Below are 25,641 nucleotides of genomic sequence, written 5' to 3'. Positions count from 1 at the left end.
CAGTTATCCCCATTCTAATTCAACTCGTTTTACGCTGTTTTTTCATGAAAGAAATTCATTATTTAAACCAGGTCAAAGTTCCTCTAGGTCAAAGGTTAATCATATCACTCCTTCAACTTACACCATCGCCAGAGAAAGTAATTCCCTTTTCAAACTACACACGTTTATTATGTGCACAAAGACTAAATTTGACAATGATGAATAGATCATAGTATTATAGATAAAATGGACGGAATTATGATTAAACCGCCCTCTAGGTACAGAAATGAGCGGCCCGCTGATTCCTCAACTACGGGCCATTATCAGTTCTGTTGTCAAATGACGTCATAGCAGGTGACGTCACGCTCACAATGACGTCATAAACCTGGTTCATGATCTAACAGTGTTGGGTCAACAGCCCGTTGCGAGTAAGTTGTTTGAACTTAAAATTAAATGTATGATACTGTTTTGTCTTTTTTAACACAAATTCCACCCATTTTAGCTGGATAGGGGAGTTAATTGACCAATGGCTTCTGCAAATGACAATGTCCTGCGAAACAGCGTTACCCCAATAGTGTAGAAATACATTCAAAGGTTTCGGTGAATCGGTTTTCAAATTGCGACCGTATATGCTGATTATACGGTCGGAAATTTCTAGCATTGACCAATCAGAACTCGTGTTACATACTAAGTTGAATTAGAATTCTGTGTGTACTCTATCCTTGAGTTTTGACTCAAAATTGGCACACTCCTATTCAAGTTGTGACGTGTTACGCACAGGAAAGATGTTGATCAATATGTTGGTATGGAACATTCTTGTTCGTGTACATTCCTACTCTGATGATGAGTGGTAAAGATGAAACTTGTCTTATATTTTGTTAAGAATATGTACTGGGTGTTTTTCCAAGAATAAATATGTCAATCACATCTGTATGTTTATTTGTTTTCAGTAGTTGTCACACAAATAGCATGTCAGCAATATCAAGCTTTTTGACAGAGATTGACCTTGGTTTGCCGAGATGAAATTTGGGTAATAGGATTGGCTAATTTTGCTTTACCAGAAGAGACATTGTCAGTGGACAGAATTCACGTATATGTATTTCAGCAAATCATTTATTTTTTGCTGATAAAGAAATATCTTTTGAGACGTGTCTGAAATTTTCTGTTTTGAATCAGAACCCTGTGACTGGTAGAAAAATTGAAGTCGACTTTTTCTTGCTTTCAGATTTTCATAATAGTTGGAGGTCTCCGGAAATGATTCATTCTGTGACCCAGGGGAATTTCGGAAGTCTTTCAAATCCAGTCTCATATCCTCCAAATAGTACACCACAGTTACCCCCCTTCCCCAGCACGTCGCGTAGAACATATCCCAGTTTTCTGGGGAATACGGGCCTCCTTCAAAAGCCCAGAGACCACTGTTTCCCATGTTCACAGTGTGATAAAGTGTTCAGGAACTTCAGTTCTCGATGGTACCATGTTAAGTCCATTCACGAGAAAGTGAAGCTGTCCTGTCACGTGTGTGGACGAGTGTACTCATCGAAACCTGCTCTACAAAAGCACCAAAAGAAATGTATTGCACCTTGAAATGTTTTCATAGGTTGACTGAGGCAATATGATCTGTTTCAAACATAGGGGCGGTGGGGTAGCCTGGTGGTTACTGCGTTCGTGCGTCACGCCAAAGATCTGGGTTCGATTGTCCACATGGGTACAATTTCTGAAGCCCATTTCTGGTGTCCCCTGCCATGATATTGCTGGAATATTGCTAAAAGCAGCTTAAGAACCAGCTCACTCACTCGCTCACTCTTGTGAAAATCAACTGTGATGAACACTATTGGGAGTTCAACAGAACTTTGTCAGCACTACATTTTTGCTCATGGATTTCACCGGAAGGATGGTGGGTAGCCTAGTGGTTAAAGCGTTCACTCATCACGCCGAAGACCCAGGTTTGATTCCCTACATGGGTACAATGTGTTAAGCCAATTTCTGGTGTCCCCTACCATGATATTGCTGGAATACTACTAAAAGTGGTGTAAAACCATATTCACTCACTCACCTGAAGACTTGTGATGAAAACTTTTGCTCATTAGATCAAGGGCCTGGCTTCTATTCCCTCAGGTAGAATGTGGGAAGCCCATTTTGGGTAGCCCTCACCCTGATATTGCTGGATTATTGGCAAAAACACAACTCGCCCACTTGATTGACTGAAGTGACTCGGGTGGCACTGAAATTGATACTCTGTTGATCTGTGAAAAGTTTTATAGTGACCGGACAGCAACGTTTCATGTGTATGGGGAGACTGAATAAAATTTAAATTTTTGCACATTCTTGATGGGTCATTTTTTGTTATGCTATCAAAATGAAAATGTTACAATACAAAGTATTCAGCCCTTTGCTTCGCGTAAACAGTGTGTGGAATCTTGGTTGTCTGTGGAATCTTTACCTGTAGTGAATGCTGGTTTGTCTACTGTTGCTGGTCACGTGACTTGGTTGACATGTCATCGTATCCCAGTTGTGTAGATTGACGCTCATGACGTCAACCCCCATATTGTCCTGTCCAGACATAATTATACACAAACTGTTCAATTATTGCCAGGTGCAGCATTTATCAAAATTGTCTTGTGGCTGCAAGTGTAAACGTGACCAAATGGATAGAGAGTTGTAGCCTTTAGAGCTTTAATCCTTTAGGTCAATAGACCTTGATTTAAACCATTTGGGTTTGGGGTTGACCATAGCGACCATTATCGAGGACTCTGTGACCATAAGTTTTCACTCACCAGCTTGTTGAGGTATACTGATATCTTGGTCATATCTGCTTAAGTCTGTTTGATTGGCAAAAATGTCTGGTTTTGTCCCGCTTTAGCTTATTGCTCAACATGGAATGTTACGAGTTGTTATATGCTATTGTGAGCTGTCTTTGTGCTTCTTATATGTCACTGTCAAGAGCTGTGAGTTGCAGAAGCCAGACCCATTGTTGAATGGACATGCTTGACTAAGCAGCTGCAAGGAGGCCATTGCAGGGTGTAATTCACAGTCAGGGACCCAAATGTCCACGTGACTTTAATGTTATGGCAGCTATGCTGGTTCTTTCTTACATGTCACTGTTCAGGGCAGGCAGGTGCAGACGCGAGACCCATTGCTGAAGGATTTTTGAAAATTGCAGAGCTGTAATTCACAGTAATTCAAATGTTCAAGAGACTTTAATGTTATGGGTTGTAATATACAATAAAGAGGTATCTTAGTTCTTTCTTACATGCCACTGTTCAGGGCAGGCAGACGTAGACCCATGAGACCCATTGCAGAGCTGGAGCTAATTCAAATGTCCACTGGAGTTGTAATACAATAAAGAGGACTTAGTTCTTCTTACATGCCACTGTTATTAGTTAGTGATTCAGGATGTCTAGTTCTTAGTTAAACTGTCTACTAAACTAACTGAGCCATGAGAGACTATATCATTCCTGTCCTGTCATTTGATGTCTCCACTTACTAATTCTGACGAGAATGCAGGCTTGATTTCATTCAAATAATGTGACCTAATGACTTCTAGGGTTAGACAGTCTGCTGATTTGCTTGTCTGCCAGTTAATAATTGTCAGGTTAAACAACTAGTTTTCCTGTAGTAGAATTATATACACAGCTCAGACTTAGCCGTGGGCTAGTTGGATTAAACTGATAGGTATTGTTTTTGATCACAAGTGAATGTGACAGCCTGGATATGGTCACCATTGTAATTGAAGAATTTCCATCAATAGTTATCTCCCTTTGACCAGCTGAGATAAGGTGACCATGACCCAGCGTGTTGTATGTGCCGATTTGAACAGACAGCTTGCTCACAATCATCTTAATCCAAACTCAACCAACAGTTGAGTTGCCCTAAATTTCTTAAATAGATTTCCCTTCCTTGGAAAAGAAGATAATTTTTGCATTTGCATAGTTGAAACTAATTTTGTTTCTGTACACTTTCAGAGGCACTGGTGGCCCAATAAATTTTCTGTGTAGAGTTGCATTCCTTTAACGCACTAAGCATCTATGATTGGGGGTTTAAATCCTGGTTCACTGCAGATGGTTTTCTCGGTTTGTTAGCACCAAATGTCTGTGACTTGCATCACTTCTGGCTCGATAATTTACAGACCACTGCCATATTAGCTGGAATATTGTTGAGTGCTGCATTAAACATCAAACAACATCATCCCCCATGAAGCTGACACACCATGAAATACCTGGAATACCGTTCAAAGGGTCGTCAAAACCAACTCACTAACATTTTACATGTTCAACTTCTGTGTTTGACTAAAAACACATTTTGTGAATGACATGATCATTTTCCTGTATAGAAGGAAGAAACCTCCCTCTAGTGTCAGTCATTACATCCCACAGTAGTTACCAGGCAACACATTGGATTTTATTTTGAAAACCTTATCGGATATGACATCTGTGCAGAAGCTGTTGATAGTGAGAGGACGGCATCATCACACTGAAGAAACTGGTTTGATTCCAGTGTTTGGATAGGCGCAGCCCCTTTCTTTGCATCCACCAACACTGTAATCCTGCACTATTGTTAAATGCCATCCTAGAACAGAGGCCCAGATAAGCTGCGTATCCGGGTAAAATACGCATATAAAATTTCCAATTATGCATTGAAAAATAATTGTTGCGTACCAACTACGCATTAAAAATGTTAGATACGCAAAAAGGTTCAAACAAATGCATACAAAATATATTTATAAAAATTGCTTGCGTAATGAAAAAGACATTGATTGCTATCAAGTTGTACTGTTAGTATTGGACGAGTGTTGTACTGACAGTATAGGATGAGTGATTTTTTATGAAATCATTTCCATTATATTTAAGTTGGTTTTGATTAGGTATGACATAAGGCAGAACATACCTTAGGTGAGTAAAATGACTGAATTACGCACATATTTGAAAGCAGTGGTTAGCGGAAAATGATATACCCACTCAACATTCATAATACCCACTCAAAACAAATACAGTGGGTTCAGTGAACACATAAGCTAAATCTTATCTGGAGCTCTGCTAGAACCCATCTCCATCAGTCATAGTGGATAGCATAGTGGATAAAGCGTTCACTCGTCATGCTGAAAATCTGGGTTCAATTCTCCTTGGGTGCAAGGGGTGAACCCCATTCTGGGCATCCCCGAATACAATACTGGTGCAATATTGCTGAGGGCCATCTACAGCACTCATTCTTGTGAATGTGGTGAATAATTAGGAAGACACAAAGATGATATACTTTAATGTACCTATCAACTCACGACCATTTACAAAGTAGCATTGAAATATGAACAACTCTGTTGTCTGTCTTTTGTACTTACATGTTCCATTTTGCTTATTGGACTCTTTCATAAAATCGGTAGGAAGAATCAATTATTTATGGATTTAACTGAATCACTGCTAGTTTGCTCAAGAACAAGTTTGTTGTTTGTAGTTGAATTACATCCTCATTCCAAATATAATTTAGTTTCATTTTTTCGCTGACACTTCCAGATAATAGTTTCAATTAGCAACAGCCTTTCTTGTTACTTTCAGATTTTAACAGGATTGTGGAAGATCTGCACAGCAATATGCAAGCTGATTATTTTCAGAACGAGACAGATAGGGGTGTGAGAAATTCAACCAAGCGTAAGGGAGGATGTTTTTGCCGTCAGTGTGACAAAGTGTTCTCTGATGCTAGTGCCAGACGCAAACACGTCCTTGCCATTCACGAGAAGGTCACACACCTCTGTGTTTGCGGGAAAACATACAATTACTTCACAAGTTACTTGAGGCATAAAAAGATGTGTTCCATGTGTCAGGGTGGTGGGGTAGCCTAGCGGTTCAAGCATTCGCTCAGTCTGTCAAAGACCCGGGTTCGATTCCCCACATGGGTACTATGGGTGAAGTTCATTCCTGTTGTCATATTGCTGTAATATGGGGGTTCCATAACTGGAAACCTACATGGGTAAATTACAGGTTTCTGGTGTCCCCAGCTGTGGATTGCTGGATTATTGCAAAACGCGGAGTAAAACCAAGCTCACTTTTTCCAATGTCATGTACCTGTAAAGTCTGAACACTGTTGATTGAGGACTAATTCGTTCCAAGTCATGATTGCATCAGTGGCAAGCATCTGTGTTCTCATCTTGTGGTGGTAGGAAGAGGCTTGATACCTGTGTTCTGTTGGTCATGCTTGGACCACGAAAGCAAACATGGAGCAAACCAAGTTGGGACGATCTTTATTGTATGCTAATAGCGGAAATCGTGTGGCTATTTTCAGGGAACTGCTGATCTGAAGTTAATTGACGAGTTACCTACCCTAGCTTTTGTTCATGAGAAAAAAATTGCATTACTCTTGACACAGCTTGTATCCAGAAAACACTTGAAGCGAGAGAAACGAAACAGTGGAACTAGAACAAGTGCGTGTAGTGAATTTGTCAATGCAAGTGCCAAACAGTCACTATATACACAACATAAGCATCTTTTTGTGAACATTAAAAATACAAATTAATCACTTGCTAGTCATCCCAGGCTATCTAATGAGGCGAACTATTTGGGTGTTTGTGTTTTTATGTTAATGTTTGATTTTGTGGTTTAATTTAAAGGCTGCCCAAGCCAAATAATTCAATGACAAGAAGTTACTTGTTTTAACTGAAAGTGATGACTTCAGTAGTGTCTGTTGCATAAAATTTATGCCCCGCATTGTTCATGCTGAGTTGGTTATTTCTCAAGATCAAGATACACCTAAAATTATATTCCAGTGATCACTGTTGCAGAGGCCCAGATAAGCTGCGTTATTCGGGTAAAATACACATAAAAAAATTCCAATTACACATTGAAAAATAATTGTTGCGTACCAATTACGTATTTAAAATGTTAGATACTCAAAAAGTTTAAAACAAATGCGTACAGAATATATTTATAAAAATCGCTTGCGTAATGAAAAAGACATCGATTGCTATCAAGTTGTACTGTTAGTATAGGACAAGTGTTGTACTGTCAGTATAGGATGAGTGATTTTTTATGAAATCATTCCATTATATTTAAGTTGGTTTTGATTAGGTATGACATAAGGCACAACATACCTGCTTAGTAAACTTACTCAATGACATAATACTAATGTGAGTAAAATGACTGAAATACGCACATATTTGAAAGCAGTGGGTAACGGAAAATGAAATACCCACTCAACATTCATAATACCCACTCCAATAAAATACAGTGGGTACAGTACCCACATGAGCTAAATCTCATCTGGAGCTCTGCTGTTGGATTATGGGTATATGTGAGAAGTCATTTTCTGGTGTCCCAGTGGTGAGAATATTGCTTAAGGTGGAGTTAAACTCACCTCATTCACTGTCCGATTATCTCCTTGTACTATGAAGCCCCATGGATATTTGCCTCCATTGAAGACACACAGTTCTTGTTGGTTTCAGATAATCAGAAATACGCCAGCAGCTCTAATCCATTTGAGAGTTTTCACGATGGCGCTTACTTTTTGTCTCCAACTGTTCCTCGGAAAGAAACAAAGAATTTCCCATGTCCAAATTGTGAGAAAGTGTTCGCCTGCAGCAGCGCCAGATGGAATCATGTGAATGCCATTCATAAAAACAAAGTATATAATTGTGTGTGTGGAAAGGTGTACAGCTATCAGCAGAGCTATCTCAGACACAAGAAGTCCTGTACCATGTGTACTATCACATTGGGATAGCCTTGTGGTCAAAGCGTTCACTCATTATACTGAAGAATCAGGTTCGATTCCCCACATGGGTACACAATGTGAAGCTCATTTCTGGCGTCCCCGCTGCGATATTGCTTGAATATTGCTAAAAGAATCATAAAACAATCATAAAACAACTCGCTCACTCACACATCAGGCCCAGTCTGAAGTTTCTACATGACTCTTAATTGTATAAATCATCTCATGTGTCTCCTTCCCTGATGTCTAAAAATCTGTTGTGAAGGAATTACAGTACTCACATACTGACTTGAGGGATCATTTGATTGTGTTATGTCAATATTTGTATCAGTCCATGAAGACTGTTTACTTTTGTTTTAAGTAGATCTTTGTGTTTTGGTTGAATAAAGATAATATCTTGTCTTTGTTGCACATGAAAATCATAGATTACAGTTGGAGTCCATGGCACAAAATTGTGAAGGGTGTTACTTTTCTGGGTTTAATATTGCCAGCAGGTTGTGTTTTGTACAGCCCTTTGATTTGTGGCGTTGCCACTGTGCAGTACATGCAGATCTTCCATGTCTTGTTGTTGCATTTTAAACTCTGCACTTTGTCCATAGACTGACCAAACCCAATAGCAGAAAAGAACAAGTGTGGATTTTTTCAGTTTGGGGGTCTCTGGAGCCATGAGCTAAATCTGTTCATAAAGAAGTAAAGAGGCTGTTTGTATTGTTGGCAGACTTCTTACAATCTGAGACGTCAGTATTTGAGTTCTGCTCTTTTATCGGTGCTGTGACACATAATCATGGGTAAATTGATCTGGCAGCTGATCATACCTCTTTGAGATGTATCTTATTCCTCTTGGTGACATTACAGATGATTTGGATCAGTTTCACCAGTTCTGTTTTTGTATCTCTGTAGAATTAGGTCCATAAATTGTATCATCAGATTAGAAAATGGCTTTTTGTTACTTTCAGGTATTCGATCTTTGGTTCACCAAGTTCAGCAGGCCTATGTTCAGCAAGCTTTTGTCCCGAATATTTCAGTTCGAAAGTCCTGGTAGTTTTAAGCCAGTGAAACGTAACTTCCCTTGTCCGTACTGTGAGAAGGTGTTTGCCTGTCACAGTGCGCGATGGAACCACACGAATGCCATACACAAGCACATCGTGTATCCTTGCATATGTGGCAAGGTGTACAACTACCAGCAGAACTTGCTACGTCATAAGAAAACTTGTTCCATGGCATCTTGAGGATATTTGTCTTGAGCAGCCTCTTGTATTAGGTGTGATTATTCTTTTGAGTGGTTCTTCAAATCACTGGGTAGAGTTGTGTCCCTTGACTGTCAGGATTTAGTCATACCATGAGGAATTATGTTTCATGTCTTGAGGATATTTGTCTTGGGCAGCCTCTTGTATTAGGTGTGATTATTCCTTCAGTACCTGGCAATATTTCTACAAATTACTGGGCAGAGTTGTGCCCCTTGCCTGGGTCAGAATTTAGTCATACCATAAGAAATTACGGTCCATGGCTCCTTGAGGAGATGATCGCCTCCGTGGTGTAGTGGTTAGAGTGGAAGGTCGCGGGTTCGATCCCCGACCGCGTCATACCAAAAGACGTTAAAATATGGTACTTATTGGTTCTTGCCTGGCGCTCACGCATTAAAGGGTACAAGGACTGGTCGGCTCGGAGTCAGTATAATGTGTCTGAGTGGGGTATTCATGCTTCACTGCGGCATGGTATCTCAGTGGGCTAGCACTATAAAACCAGCTTAAGTCTGGGCTAGTACAAGCAGCCGCACACACATACACACACACACACACACACACACACACACACACATGCACGTCGTCATATGAGTGAAATATTCTCAAGCACGACATTAAACCCAATTTCACCTCACCTCACCTCCTTGAGGAGATTTGTTCTTGACAGATTCTTCTGTAAGGTGATTATTCCTCAGTATGAGTGTGATTTCTTTGGTTACAATCAACAAGTAAGAGTTGTGTCCCCTTGGTCAAGAATCCTGCCAATTGGTTTGGGTTCCAGGTTTACATTGTAGAAAATCTTACTGGGGTGATATGAACCTGGGAAAACTGGAAAATATTGTGGAAAGTTCTTATTTTCTGGAACAGTTTTCTGAAAATGGAATCTTGTTATAAGGACTTGGGGAAAATATTATTTTTGTGCAAGTTATAGTTTTTTATTGATATGTCTGTGACATGAAATAATTATGCTCAACCATTTGCCAGCCAAGTTCATGCCTGAATCATTTTTTGTGTTTTTGTTGCTATGGAAACCTGGTATAATACCTTGGACAAAACACTGAAAAGTCTTGGAAATGTGTTTGGTTAATAGAACAGGAACCTAATCCTGGCTTCATCAGTCTGTCGTTTCTTTGGTTCAGTTTCCTGTGTCTTTGTTTGGCTTGACAAATTCATCAGTGTGGACAAATACAAATAAATCTTGAGCCGTTTCAAGGTGAAAGGTTTTGTCTCTAAGTGACAATGAAAGTCTTCCTGTGTTTGCTCATGATGTTAACTGCAGGCTTGAATTGTTCAGATGTTGTGACACCAGGGAATGCTGGGAAATCATGGAGAATTACAAACCTGTGGACATGCGGAACCGTTGGGATGTTCGTTCACGGGGCAGGCCTTCACTGTCTGCATCATAATAATGAAAATGGATGCAGCTTTTATTAGTAAACTAATGACTCGGAATTTGTTTTGCTGTTGTCTAGCATATTTGTTTGTGGACATTTGGACATTGTTGCTCAGCATCAAAATGGCAGCAGACGTACTTCGAAAGCTGATGTTTTGTGTGAACAGTGTTGCTGCATTTGTAGTGCAAGAGAGGGCAAATGCTTCATTTGTCAATTCATCACTGTTGATGCTAATAATAATGCAAACATTTAATTTATTACAATTCAATTCAAAGTTACCTTTTGTCAGGGGAAATGTTTTGATTTATTTTCACTTCAAAATTTGATTGGTTCGCTTAGATATCATGTCCAAAAATTTGTTTTGAGTTTTGCTTGAACTGTGATTGGAATTGATGTATGATTCTCATTGCACCTTTGATTATTTTGATTGAAATGACGATTAAAATATGTTCTGTGCCAAGAAATATTTGTGTTGTCTGTGGAGGTTTAGAGACACTGTTTTCTTATTTCAGATGTACATGGTTTGGCTCAAGAGACTATCCAAGGAGCAAACCGTAGCGAACTAAGACAAACAGAGGCCGCTAAGAAATGCTTTCATTGTCCAAAATGTACCAAAGTGTTTGCATTTAGCAGTGCAAGACAGAGGCATATCAATGCCATTCATGAAAATCTGGTTTACACTTGTGTGTGTGGAAAACAGTACAATTACCAACAGAGTTATGGCCGCCACAGAAAGACTTGTTCCCTTGCATCAAATCCTTACACAAACTTCTCCATGTCGAATATACCTGCCTTACAGAAGAAATAATGACATCACCAACACCAAGGACTTTGCCTGCACTGTTTTTAGAAATAATGACATCACAAACCAAATGACTTTTCCTGCATTAATTTTAAGCATGTTTCAATACAAGTCCTAATTTCGTCCTTGTGTGAAATGGGTTTAATGTTCTGCTTTGAACATTTGTAATAAGTTCAAAATGGCTCTGGTTGCAGATACTTTCTTTTTCTACACCGTGTGATGTTGACACTTCTTATGTTCATAATGTGTGATAATTTAAAGACTTGACAAGCCGTTCCTAGCAAAGTGACACGACTCTGCGCACAGATCTCAGGATCTTGAGATCGTTGGGCCAACATATCTCAGACTTTAATCTGGCATGAGTGTAAAAGGGCACAAATTATATAGATGCAGTGATCTTCCTGTATGTCAGGTTTAGCTCCACTCCACCTTACATTGACTGCCAGGGCACATCTACTTGTAAGAACAGTTGTAAATATTGAAGATACATTATTTAGGTCAGTGGTTGCCACAAATGATGACTTGCTTTGTAGGTTGTTCCTTGTCTATTAGGTTTCCATGTTGTAGTTGTCTGGGACCTCTCAGTTGACGAAATAGTCGCAAAATACTGAAGGCCACCTTGTCTAGCTTGGCTTAAAAGTTAAATGCTGGTTTCAAATTTCACTTTCTTGACATGTACAATTTTATTTTTCATGCTGATATATTTTGGCCTAGGTTGTACAATTTGTTTCGTAACAGAGTTTCAGATTGGTTGTAAGTTACAATCAAAACATGTTTTACAGTTTTAGCATGACAACGGTCACTTCATCAAGATAAAGGGGGACAACTCTGATCAACCTCATTTATTTTGTATCATATATCATAACTGAAATACGGATTAGAATGTAATGTTCAGCATCAAGACATACTTTGTTTGGAAAGGGTTTAGAGATACTGTTTTTCTTTATTTCAGATGTACAGGGTTTGGCTCAAGAGACTTTCCTCCACGGAGCAAACCGTAGCGAGCTAAGACAAACAGAGGCCTCTAAGAAATCCTTTCCTTGTCTACAGTGTAGCAAAGTGTTTTCTTTTAGTAGGACAAGACAGAGACATGTGAAAGCTGTACATGAAAATTTGGTTCATAGTTGTGTGTGTGGAAAACAGTACAATTACCAACAGAGTTATGCTCGCCACAGAAAGACCTGTCCAGTAGCATCAGTTCCAACAAACCCCTATACGAACTTGTCCATGCTGAATGCACAACTGTTCCAGAAAAAGTAATGGCAGCATGACAACCGAACCTTTCCTTCACTATCTCTGAGTGTTTGATTACCGATTTTCTCAGTTGCTTCAGAGTATGAAGTAAGTTGGGTTAGTTGTGCACTGAACAGCTATAGTAGTGTCAATGGAGCAGCTTTGCAAACAAGTTCAAAATGGCTGTAGACACTTTCCTTCTGACACTCACAATGTGACGTCTAGGTTCATAATGTGCAATCTGAAAAGTCCTGGGCCCTGTTCCTCAAAGCGATCGTAGCGCTACGATAGTCGTAAGCCTATGTTAAAGTATGGGAGTTATGATCATCTTAGCGCTACGATCGCTTTGAGGAACGGGGCCCTGGGCTCCTTTCACGAAGCAACCTTTGCTAAGGTTAACCTTAACTCCCTTTCTTTAACATTGCACTAAGGTTACCTTAGTGACTTACGATCACCTTGGTGCTTTGTGAAAGGAGGCCCTGGTATCGCAAAGAGACACAACTCGGCACTATGACTTCAGGGTGTTGAGAAGGTTGGGCTAGCATAACTTCAAGATGACATGTGAAAGCACATAGTTCCTCTAGCAGAGCTTGCATTGTAGCTGTTACAAAGCTTGGAGAAGCAGGTATGCACACATTCATGCAACTTGATATATAATTGCAATAATCTTGACTTCTGGATTGTACAAAATCCTATTTAACCTTACCACGCTTCACCTCTAGCTTGTTGAATTTTACTCTTTGTGCCCTCAAATTAGTAATCACATGCTGTTATCCTCTCAGATCTGTAATCACATGCTGTTATCCTCATGACAGATTATCGTCCTCAGATCAGTAATAACATGCTGTTATCCTCATGACAGATCATCGTCATCAGATCAGTAATAACATGCTGTTATCCTCATGACAGATCATCGTCTGTGGTGTGTACTTCTTACAGACAGGGCCTGAATCAAGTATCATCATGATACTGACAGCGTTCTGTATTTCAGAGAATGTTTACGACCTAATTGTGTACAGACTGTTGGCAAGAAAAAGAAACATAGAATTCTATGTAACAGTATGTTTTGACACTTTTAACAATATATCATCCGTTTCACTGCAATTTGACTCCAGAAATGGTCTTTACTCTTTTACCCAGATTGAGAATTTTAACATTGGTCTTCAGCATGACTAGCCACTCCAGCCAGAGGACTCCACTGCTGCCCCTAAATCAATCATAGTTAGTAGTAAACATGTAGTATTCATGATTGTTTGGTAGAGGATGTTTCGACATTGGTTAACTGACAGAATAAAATTCTGGCATAACATAATAAAAATTATCCTTTTTTTTGAGGACATTTCTAATTTTTAACCTGTTACATGTAAATGATATGAAATTAAAGTTTGAATAAGCAAACCTTTTCTGTAGCAGTTCTTTTTTGTTGGTTTCAGATATGGCTGGTTTGGCTTCATATTTCCCTCTCCAGGAAAATCTCCTCCCAGATTTTGGAACAAACAGTAGCAATCTTAGACCCACAGAAACATCTAAACGTTGCTTCCCCTGTCCCAAATGTACCAAAATGTTTACCGATAGCAGTGCTCGCCAGAGACATGTTAATGCCATACACGAGAACCTGGTTTACAACTGTGTTTGTGGACGGAAGTACAATTATCAGCAGAGTTACATTCGCCATAAGAAGACTTGTTCTTTGTATCATGCCTCACTGGCATCCTGATCGATCACTGAGCCAGCGTCATCAAATCGCACATGACTTTTGGAAAAGAGTCCTGTCCCCAACTCTGCTCTGATCATCATATATAGTATCTTTTTGTGTTATCACATGGAGCTTTATCAGCTGTTTGCCAGAGCAAGCAGAATTTTATGAAATTAACTGTCTTTAACTGTATACAGTGGTTGTATGGAGATGTTTATTCCAAACTTTCAAGTCCGATGGCATATTTGAACATGATCATGTATAGTGTCAACAACTTGTCGAATGGAGATAGACAAAAGCAACTGAATCTGCGAGATTCACTTGAAGTGTTTTGTAAATTACTAGATTGTCTTCAAGAAGGTATTGATCCTTTATAATTGTGGATTATAAAAGATGGATGCATTTCGATTGTGTGATCAGTGGGTTAAAGACTGAGGACAGTGTGTTTAGTCATGACATAACTCTTGTATCCATCTGGGGAAGTGAGGTTAAACTTTGTCGCAAGTATAATCTGCTCATCGTAAGTGGCAACCAATGGATCGAGTGGTCAGACGCCATGATTTGGTGTTTGGCATATCACCGTATCGCAAGGACATGGATGGTTGTTTTGGCATATACTGTCACTTGATTGTCTGGCCCAGAATGGAGTATTTTCAGGCTGATGTCACATAGATGGAATATTACTGTGTGTGTCATTGAACAAAGAATAACAAAAGTTGGGCAACTGGTCTGTCTGGCTTGTTTGTCCTAAATAGTAGTTTGCATGCAATGCAGCAGACTTTAAACTCATCTTGTTATATTGCTGTATTGTTATATTGATTTCATCAGTGAAAGTTACCAATTCATATTCTCATAAGTGTATGCTTTGTTTTAAGACACTGGTGACCTTGAAACACAATCAGATTTCAGTGAGTCTTGTTCGGTGTGTGTGGAACATTGTGACCTTGAAACATTATCAGTGTGGATGGATCGAGGAAACACTGAAGTCTTGACAAGTAAGGTGAAGGCAAGCTTGCTGTCACTGTCATCTGATGTGTGCATTGAAATTCTTGTGTGACTTATAGAATTGTGATATTCATACAAGGAAAGTGAAGTGACACTTAGCAGCCATGATCACTAGTGCATGATGTCTGCTCGTGCATTCTCATCTGTACAAACTTTGATCACCATGGAAACTGATGAATATTACTAGGATGCAACTGTGAACTTTCATGACCAGAAATGACCAGTACTAGAACAATGGGTAATTCTTCCCAGGATCACTTTGTCATGGACTCTTCTGATCCACCTTTAGCTTTCCCAGAACACATTGCTGCAGGTATGTGCTAGGTGGGGAAGACCATATTGTTTTCACACGGCTATGTTCATGTTTACTGGTTTCACTCAAAACCGTGATACCAATTTTGGAAGTACTTGTTAGGAAAGTAGCCATGTTGATTCATGCTCCATGGACTTGTAACAAACAATTCATGATGAGGGTAGCTGTTACATGGGAACAGAATAGAACTCAGGACACATGGGCTCAGGAATGGAGGACATGGTTGATCAAGAGTGGCTATATGCTCGTATATTAATCCCCATGCAGTGTGTTGTACATTATCCTCAAGTGAATTGTCAGCAAGTAATGCATGATGAAGGCAGCATTTAGAGAGGAACTAACGTATAGAAATCGGAAAGTGCAGTCTCCGGAATAGAGGACCTGATCAAACTTGATCTAGAGTGGCTATGTGCTTGTATCTTGTGTGTTGTACATTGTTTTTGTTTGAAATAATCTCTCCTGATAACGAGATAGTGGACAAGTACAATTTTTTCCTGTTTTCAGGTTTGGGCAGATTTGTTGCCGCTGAGCGAGTGGGTCCACAGCTGGACTTTTTAACACACAGGACTGAACGTAGAGCTCAGAGACGATCTGACCAAAAGAAATCTTTCTCTTGCCCTCAGTGCGACAAATCGTTCACAGCCAGTAGTGCCAGATTAAGACACATCCATGCAATCCACGACAAGCTGTTGTATTACTGTATATGTGGGAAGGTGTACAATTACCAGCAGAACTATCTCCGCCATAAGAAAACCTGCTTCTTACTCAAAACTGGCAATACGACTGTTTAGACGATAAAGTGTCATGGCTCTTTGTGGAACTAATTTCTTGTTGTGATCTCACTAAAACTGGAGTAAAACTCCACTCACTCACTCACTCACACATGCTGTGAAGCAGATATCAGTCATCAAAAATGAATGTATGTTTTCGTCAGATGTGTCATATTCAGCGAAGAGGAAGGATATATTTTAAATGAAGGAAAGTCCTGGTACTTTCAAGTTTCTCATAATACTGTAATCTGGGAACCAGCAAAATCGTGCTCTTTAATCATCAGGGCAATGCTTATTTCAAATACTGGAAGGTGAAGATGTAGTCTAGTGGTTAGGCGTTCGCACGCTGAAGACCCAGGTTCGATTTCCCCACATGGGCACAATGTGTGAAGCGGCCCATTTCTGGTCTCCCCTGCCGTGATGTAAAGCTGTGTAAAACTAGACTCACTCACTCACTCAAACTCAAAAAGAATGATTGCTCTGATTCTGTTAAGCACTGATCCAGAGATTAATGTGTTTGATTGTCAAATCTGAATTTTTTGAACATATACGTTATGATTTGTAAAATAATTTATAAGCCTCTTGGATGAGTTCAGGAAAGGGCATTTGGAAACGATTGCTGTTGAAGATCGGGGTTAAGGTGTTTGCTCAATTTGTAGCTGCTTCTATCCCATCAAGTGAAACCCATTCTTTATGTCCTCCTCTATTGCATAATTCTGGAATAATGCTTAAATTGCTATAAAACTTGACTTGGTAAAAAAATATTACAACCATCAGTGAAACTTGTGAAATGTCTAGGATTGGGGACGGAATGCATCCTGTGAAGCTGCATATCATTCTCTTCCCCTGGTACATCTGTGTTACTTACGTCTGCTTGAAGAGTTATCCTTGTGAAGGAGATTTTTTCCTTTTTTAGTGATCTCTGTTTTGTTTTTTTTGTATTTGATGCTTTTGAAGAATGATCTACTGATTGTGATCACTGACTTTATTTGATCTTCATAGAGGATGTTCTGTTGATTGTGATTTCTGTTTCATGTATTTGATTTTTGTAGAGGACATGCATACTTCAACTTGCCGAATGACTTGATGTTTCATTTTGCTGGCTGAACTTGCGATGGAAAAAAATGTAACATTGGGTGACGCTAATAGGATGTTGTGTAATAAAAAAATGTATTGACATAATAGAATCTTTATGTAAATGACTATTTTCAATTAAATTTTTTTATCATTACAATCCTTTTGGCTTTTCTTTTGAGTTCATGAACTAGATATATCTTTTTTGTTGGTTTCAGATTATCATGGTTTGGGAACATACTCTGGAGTTCCACAAGAATCATTCCAGCCAGATTTTCTCTCATACACAGCTAAAAATACTGTTCAAAAAAAGAAAAAGACTTATCCTTGTCCAGAATGCAACAAAGTTTTTTCTGTCAATGTGGGGAGACAAAGGCATATTAATGCGATACACAAGAAACTGGTTTATTACTGTGCTTGTGGAAAGGTCTACAATTACGAACAGAATTACCTGACTCATAAGAAATCTTGTTATGTATGTAATCGTGAAAATAATGCTGCATATTAAAGTGGAACCGGACTGGAGTCCAACTAGGAACATATTCCATTTTGAAGTAGAACACGTACATAGTAAAGTTACAATTGGTACAGTGTTGATGTGGAACTATGTGTGTTAAGTTTTTAATGGAACTCCCAACATAGACTTCAAATATATTTCAAAGATGAACAATTTCTTGTTCTGTCTGCAAAATGGTTTTCGTTTGCAATAAATTGCCATTGGCACTGAAGGTGTGTTCAACTATAACAGGGTTTTACACAGGACTTTTAAAAATGGGAGTCATGGTCATGGTGACTCACAATATTTTTTGGGGGGGAGTCATTTTCAATATTTAGGAGTCATGAACATTTTAATATTTCTTTGTGTTAATCATTCTCAGTATGTAACTGTCTATGTCACACCACCAAATGAAACTACAGCATTGTTCAATTCAAACAGCCAGGATTACTGTCTCCTCTGAGTTCTCTGGAACAATCTGACAGCTCTGTAAAAGTCAAACTATCATCGAACAATATCATTTTTTGCTTATCAAATCAATTTTAATGAACTGAATTGTGAGGGCCACCCATAAAACTTGAGTCAAGCTTGACTCAAATGATAATATTTTGAGAGTCGTTTACAAAATTGTTGCATCGAATACGCAGGAATCCTGCATCATGTAAAACCCTGCTGTAAGGGAAATACCAAAGAACTGAACCTGATGTGTGATATAGAATGTTTCACGCCTAATGACTGGGCTCATGTGTGATATAGAACATATTACCCCAATTTGGGCAGACATGCAGAACTCCTGATAACCTGGAAACGTGTAAGATATTCTAAATGGACAACCATCATCAGTTTAAATTTGACTTGATTATGTACAAATAAAAATAAACTTTTGAAAAGAACCTGCACACGCATAATGACACTCTGCGTAATTACCAGTTGTATTGCAAGTCGCATATTAATTTATCTTCTCGGTGCGTGACACACAAACGAACTTGCCAGCAGTAATAATGCATTACAAAGGCTGTCTCCCTTATTGTGAATCAGACATTTTTCTAAACTACATATACAATTGGGGCAGTACATGTCACAAAGTCCCAGGCAACACCACTTTCAAACAGAATTGTCTACAGTTGTGAAAACAAACAATAGATTTGTCCTAATAACTAAAGGAAGTTGCGGTGGCTTAGTGGGTTTGATCGCTGACTTTGAGTGCTGGTGATTAGGTGCATGACTCTAAGGGTGTGGGTTCGAATCCCGGACAGGAACTTACAAAAGTACTAGAATCTGTGCTGTACAGAGAAAGTGTAACCCAAATATAACATGTTAAACTAGTTTCCCATGGACTAGCTGCCATGTAATCCTGAGAACTCTGGACCGATTTTCAGAACAACTGGACACTATAGGTGAAGGTTTTCGTATAAGTTGTTTTCGTGGTCATCTTGAATTATGGTTCTGGGTTGTCATCTGATTCTGATTCTGATTCATCTGAGAGGATCATCCTCATTATCACATAGTAGTGGTGTTCCGATTAATTGAAATAATCGAAGATTGGTCGCTGTGACCAAACGACCAAACAATCGATCACATTTTCTCATAATCGAACATAAACGATTTTGGGATAAAAGACTCCGGGAAATTTATGTTCATGATATATTAGTCATCACTTTAAAGTAGCAAGTTGCATCATGTTATACATATCTGCAATAACAACCTGGATAGGAAAATCTGAAAAATGACGCTAACCATTTTTTTTCGATGATTGTTCGTTGGTAATGAAGCAATCATCAATTGTGAGATTTCAACCAATTCCCAGCACTATCACATAGATCTATTTGTTTTATTGGACTCTGTAACAAATAACCATCCTTTATCTGCATGGTCTCAATCCTACACTGAGACAACCCTTGCATCTTGCCAGTGGTTTGAACATGCATGTGTTTATGACAGTACCTTGCACTTCAGAACAAACTGATTGTTGAAGCCAATTCCTGTTCCGTTGGCCTTCAGTGAGGCTAACCTTGAGAGAACCCTCATCCTAGAGTAACATTGACTCATGAACATGTAAATTAAGAAATTAGAACCACACTTTTTGTTACTTTCAGGGAATGATTTCGGAGTCTATGGTGGTGCCCATCAGGATCGGTTCGGGATTCCTCGTGCGTTTTATTCTAACATAGGCTTCTCTTTGGGCCTCCTGAAAACTGACAAAGGAAAGCGCAGCTTCCCATGTTCTCAGTGTGATAAAGTGTTTGCCGATAGCAGTGCTAGGCGCATCCACATTAATGCCATACATAACAACATGCTTTATCACTGTGTGTGTGGGAAGGTGTACAACTACCAGACAAACTATCTCCGCCACAAGAAGACATGCTCCATGTGTATATGAACAGGTCATGTTGTCTTCGTGAGCCAAGAGAACCTTTGTTCAGAGTTATGACAGCTTTAGGTGTGATCTTTCAAAATAAAGATCTGATATAGTCTTCATGGACAGGTCTACACTACCACACAAACTATCTCCGCCACAAGAAGACAGGCTCCATGTGTATATGAACAGGTCATGTTGTCTTCGTTGGCCAACAGAACCTTTGTTCAAAGTAATGACAAGTTAATATGTGTTAATCTTTCCCTCAAGATCTGATGTCGTTGTGCCTATGGAAACATCTACAAACAGAAGACGTGCGCAATGTATATATGAAGTGATCTTGTCTTGTTAACCAAGAAAACTTTTGTTTAAAGTAATGACATTTATAGGTGTTTTCTGTCCCAAAATAAAGATCTGTTCATGGCAAGGTCTGCGACTACCAGACAAATTATTTTCGACTCGAGAAGACATGTTTCATGTTTATACGAACAGGTCATATTGTCTAAGTTGTTCTTTCACTCAAAATATAGATCTGATGTGTGTGGAAATGCCTTTAACTACCAGACAAAATATCTCCGACACAATAATGGCAGTTTTATATGTATGTTCTTGTTAGTCTTGAAATAAAGATCTGATGTGTAAGGTAACCGACTTGGGCTCGATCTGTAAAGGATGTAAATAACATCCCATCTCAGAACATATTTAACACACAAAAAACGTCTCCTAAATTATATTCACAAAATAGAAAATTTGAGCCCAGAGTCTTTCTTCTTTTTCAGAGCCTAATCAGGCTCAGTGATTTTATAAAAATAATTAAGTGTGAATCTTTGTTCCTGGTTTCATTCTCTGGTTTGCTTGGTCCTCACTTGGTAACTTTCAGTGGCGCTGGAATGTTGGTGGCTGTGACATTAAACATCATTCACTCACTCACTCACTCACACACACTTCTGAACTATATTTACTCTTTGTGTTCGCGATGATTTTACATTCAAACTTGTCAGTCAGGTGCTTTCATTGTTGGCCGTGTAACCTTACACCATCACTCAATTCCTTGTTGGTCAACACAGTGGCTACTTGTTCCCGTTTTGTTTCTTGTATTTGGTGGGCGGTGGGGTAGCATTGTGATAAAGCGTTCGCTCGTCACGCTGAAGACCCGGGTTCGATTCCCCACATGGGTACAATGTGTGAAGCCCATTTCTGGTGTCTCCCGCCATGATGTTGCTGGAATATTGCTAAAACTGCCGTAAAATCATACTCGCTCATTGACTCACTTGTGTCGGGTTCACAGTTCCAGTTTATGATGGAGAGAATTCGGATGTCAGCTGCTGTGGGGTTTATATGTACACAACGTTTCAGAGTATATTTTTAGTTCTTAGTCAAGCTAATGATAAGGGCACTAGAAAAGATTCACCTCTGAATGCCTTACAAAGATTCGATTTATGATAGTTAAATAGTGTTTGTACTTGTGACCAAACCAAACATTGATCTTCACGAGGTTAATGTCAGAATGACGTTTTTGGAGTGTTGATGGCTGTTTCATTAAATATTAGTTTCTATCTCCGGCTATATCCGAGTGAGAAACCATAAGTGATTTTCTGATGAGCTTGAGTTAATTTGTAAGTTGTGTAGTGTTATTCTTTCATGTCTAGAATCGATGCTACAAAGATACAGGGTGTCGCTTCTCACATTTTGAAGCATACTAGTGATACACTAACTAGTTCTAAGGATGATAGTATGTGTAAGCATTGTCCAATACTCTCAAAGTCATGTGGACTTGGTATTTTTCACTAAACACTAGTTTCATTTAGGATCACAGTGTGCACATACTTTCAACCAAAACAACAACTCCACACTCTCTTTAAGAATCGACAACAACTAGAACTTGACTTCTTGTTGTTTTCAGGTTTGCAGGGATTGGGCCAATATCTTTCCTTCCAACAGGATCAGTACCAGTTAGAATGTTTGTCTCTTACTGACCGAGTTGGGAGGAAGAAGGTCGGGATCCCCTGTCCTCACTGTGATAAGGTGTTTGTTGACACCAGCGGCAGAAGCAAGCATGTTAACGCCATAGGAATCGGGTGTATGAGTGTCCATAGGAATCGGGTGTATGAGTGCTGCTGTGGGAAAGTTTACAACTATCGATCAAACTACAGCCGGCACAAGAAACACTGCACCATGTGACCTCACAGATACTACTGTCCTGAAACCTATTTTCTTTGTGGTTTCTTGTAGAGGTGTTTGAGATGGCAGAGCTGAATTATTGCAGAGGGAAATGTTCCTGGTGAAACTTTTGGAATATTGAATAAGATATCGATGAAACTAAGATATCACAAGAGACACTACGTCATGTGACCTTGCTGACGCCATTGTCAAGAAAAATGATGTTTTTTGTGACTTGTTGAGATAGTTGATTGGAGAGGAAATATTGTATGAAGGCCTTCATTTTGTGACATTAAGGATAGTGGTATGTTCATGAAGTCAAGGGGCGGTGGGGTAGCCTAGTCGTTAAAGCGCTGGCTCGTCACGCCGAAGACCCGGGTTCGAATCCCCACATGAGTACAATGTGTGAAGCTCATTTCTGGTGTCCCCCGCCGTGATGTTGCTGGAATATTGCTAAAAGCGGTGGAAAACCAAACTCAGTCAGTCATGAAGTCAACACAAATCTAATTTACGCAAGTGATGTGAGAAGTCCTCTGTAATTTAAGGGTATTTTATGACAAACATGAATTGTTATTGATATCTGCATAGATGTTGTATCTCTCTGGACACAGTTGGGACGAATGGGTAGCCTAGTGGTTAAAGGGTTTGCAAGTCATGCTGAAGACCCAGGTTCTGTTGTCCACATGGTTACAATGTGAAAAGCCCATTTCTGGTGTCCCCACCGTGATATTGCTGGAATATTGATGAAAGAGAAAAACAGGCTCCGGATAAGAGAGAGTTGTAGTTGTGGCAGATCTGTTGAATTTTGACCAACGGTAGTGTAACAGGAATGGCAGTCATGAGCCAGTTTTAGTTCCAAGTGATTTCTCTTGGGGATAGGTGAAACTGGAACAGGGTCAGCTGTTTTGTTGAAGTAGCTGTAAAAAAAAGTCCTATTTGCCATTGCAAGTGTGCTTCAAGATGGAGGTTTAGCAATTGCCTTTTTGTTGCTTTCAGATGTTCATGCTTCTGGTTCTGTTGGCAGTGGTGCTCAAGGCAGCTTCCACACAGGTTGGCTTTCTCAGTTAGCCAACCCAGACACTTCTGACCTTAAACGCCGTTATCCTTGTGATAAGTGTGAAAAAGTGTTCTCTGACCACAGCACCCGGAGAAAACACATCAATGCCATTCACAACAAGCTGTTTTACCACTGCGTGTGTGGGAAGGTGTATAACTATCAACAGAACTTCATCCGACATAGGAAATCCTGCTCCATGTGCAACTGATGGATATAGAGAGGTTCATGTTTGTCATACACTACATAAGGAGGGAAGGGTAGCCCAGTAAACGGGGATGTCAATTTTCCGCTGATCCGTGGATTTCCGCCAATTTTATTTCAAATTGATCAATTCAAACCCCCCATTAGGTTTTCAGCTGAAAATAGATTTTCCTGTTTCCATCCCCGAGTTAAAGTGTTTGATTGTCACAATCAAGGCCTGGATTTGATTCACTACATGGTTACTATGTCTGAAGCCTATTTCTTGAATGTTGCTAAAACTCGCGTTAAACTAAACTCATAATCACTAAGTGAGCCAGGTCAGTGTGAGATTGAGTCAATCAAGTGGTTCGTGCTTCAACTCATTCAAAGTTTCTGACTTTTTTTTTGTTTGCTTGTATATGTCTGTCTCAGTCACAGCAGACTATAAAATTAGAAATGGATGCTTTTTCGCAATGACAATTTTAAAAACTTAGAGCGTCTGTTTGCTGTTGGGTTGTCATTCATGTCTTGAATTAATTTTTTGAAAATAGAGAAATAACAACAGTGGTGTCATGGTGGACTTAGATTCTGTTCTTCATTGCAGATGGTCATGGTTTGTCAAGTTCATTTGGACCTCAGCTGTTCAATTTCCAACTGGCTAATTATTCCCACAGGGAAATGTTAGGCCAGCCCAGGCTCCGAGAACCTCCCTCTGCAAGCTTTCCATGTCCGCACTGTGACAAAGTGTTTTCTGGGACAAGTGCGCGTCGTAATCACATTGAAGCCATTCATAAGAAAATTTGCCATCAGTGTGTCTGTGGGAAGTCCTATAAGTACATTCAAAGCTATCTTCGACACAAGAAACATTGTCAGATATTTGCTCTGACTTGAAATGTCCTGGAACTGGGATATCCTATCTTGGAAAAGATTTAGATCCTGATCTGGAATTGTATTTTGTTTCTCAGGATTTTTTGTTTTGTTTTTGTAATGCTGATCTATAGTACAGCAGTCTCTTATGCTGCGTGTAGCCCTTAAAAATGTTGAAATGGGGACAATGTCCATTTGAAAGACCGTGGAAGTCAATACAGAAGGGGCAGGTGTTTGATGATATATTTGGATATGCCCTGGTTTAATTCTGAAGCCAATTGTGACCAGATTTTGCATTGGATTAAATTTCAACACATCGATTTGTTCTATGCACTGCAGTCTGAATGGTTGAGTGGGACAGCCTATGGTTAAAATGTCCACAGTTTCCACATTTACCTGTGTTTGATTCCCTGTGTCAGTCGCCACTCCAAACACCGGTGATTACTTTTGCCAGTCTGTGATTTCAGGAATGCTTCTGGAAGAGGTGTAAGGCTATGCGCACTTGTTTCCACACTTATGATTTTGGTTTAGTTTTAGGATTCTCAAATTCAACACTCTGTCCACGACTGGTGTTCCAAATTATTGCCAATCCACAAACACGTAAGACTTCAGTTTCCTTTGTCGAAACCATGTCACCCCAATGATACCCTCTCCAGTCATTTCTTATAATTTTCATGGCATTGTTTTCAAATGGCACGGCCACATGTGGTGTGATGTGTTTTCAGAGCCTGGTCCTTGCATTTGTGGAGATTATGTCTTGCAGTTTTCAATGGTGGACTAGAACTGAACCTTTTGTTGTTTTCAGGTCGTGGTCAGTTGTGGCAGGCGAGCTATGGATGTCATTCCCTGATGCCACACTCTAGAACTGACAGACCCGTTTCGTTAGGCAGCTATCCATGTCACAAATGTCACAAGGTCTTTGCTAGCCATGGAGCCAAACGCAATCATGTCAATGCCATTCACGAAAATGTGTCGTTCAACTGTATCTGTGGCAAGGTCTATAACTATCAGCAGAGCTTTGTCAGACACAAAAAGACTTGCAGTGTGCTTTTGCAAGCCACAGATTTGATCTGATAGAAGCCAAACCCACCCCATAGTGGGGATTTAGGCTATAACCAGGGCTCCAGATAAGGGCCGTATCGGTGTATGTACGGATATAAAATATGCACGATACGGTAGGAAATAATTTATAAAACGTAGCAGATACGCACCACAGCAATGGTGTATGGTCTTAGAATCATTTACAGACGTATTTATCTGACCTGTTTACACAAGACTAGCAATGTTGTGGTGCATATATGAAACGAAACACAAGATTACTGACAC

The 25,641-nt window shown here is 39.5% G+C and overlaps 1 protein-coding gene across 26 annotated transcripts in view; it reads left to right on the top strand.

The window, feature by feature from the left end:
• The window catches only part of LOC124274989 (zinc finger protein 37-like), a 93,873-nt gene that overhangs the window by 8,906 nt on the left and 59,326 nt on the right, over positions 1 to 25,641 (top strand). The window contains exons 1-3 of one of the 26 annotated variants that reach the window (XR_006898109.1): positions 11,299 to 11,567; positions 12,061 to 12,449; positions 13,775 to 17,356. The exons of 12 other annotated variants lie outside the window; for them this stretch is intronic. Coding sequence is in view for 8 of the 14 variants with exons in the window: in XM_046710387.1 (XP_046566343.1) it covers positions 1,205 to 1,563 (359 nt within the window). In the remaining 6 variants the exon portion in view is untranslated. Of the gene's footprint in view, positions 1 to 1,204; positions 2,300 to 5,525; positions 5,825 to 10,818; positions 11,260 to 11,298; positions 11,606 to 12,060; positions 12,450 to 12,758; positions 12,967 to 13,774; positions 17,357 to 17,417; positions 17,738 to 19,791; positions 21,314 to 24,052; positions 24,546 to 25,120; positions 25,430 to 25,641 lie in introns of those variants that run through there. 13 more of the 26 variants (XR_006898108.1, XR_006898106.1, XR_006898104.1 and 10 more) reach the window with 13 other exon arrangements.

Source organism: Haliotis rubra, unplaced genomic scaffold, assembly GCF_003918875.1.
Source record: "Haliotis rubra isolate DU_JTF1 unplaced genomic scaffold, ASM391887v1 Scf197, whole genome shotgun sequence".
In the NCBI taxonomy this organism is placed as follows: Eukaryota; Metazoa; Mollusca; class Gastropoda; order Lepetellida; family Haliotidae; genus Haliotis; species Haliotis rubra.
The sequence above is the reverse complement of the archived record's forward strand: the minus strand, read 5'-3'. Positions and strand labels throughout refer to the sequence as shown.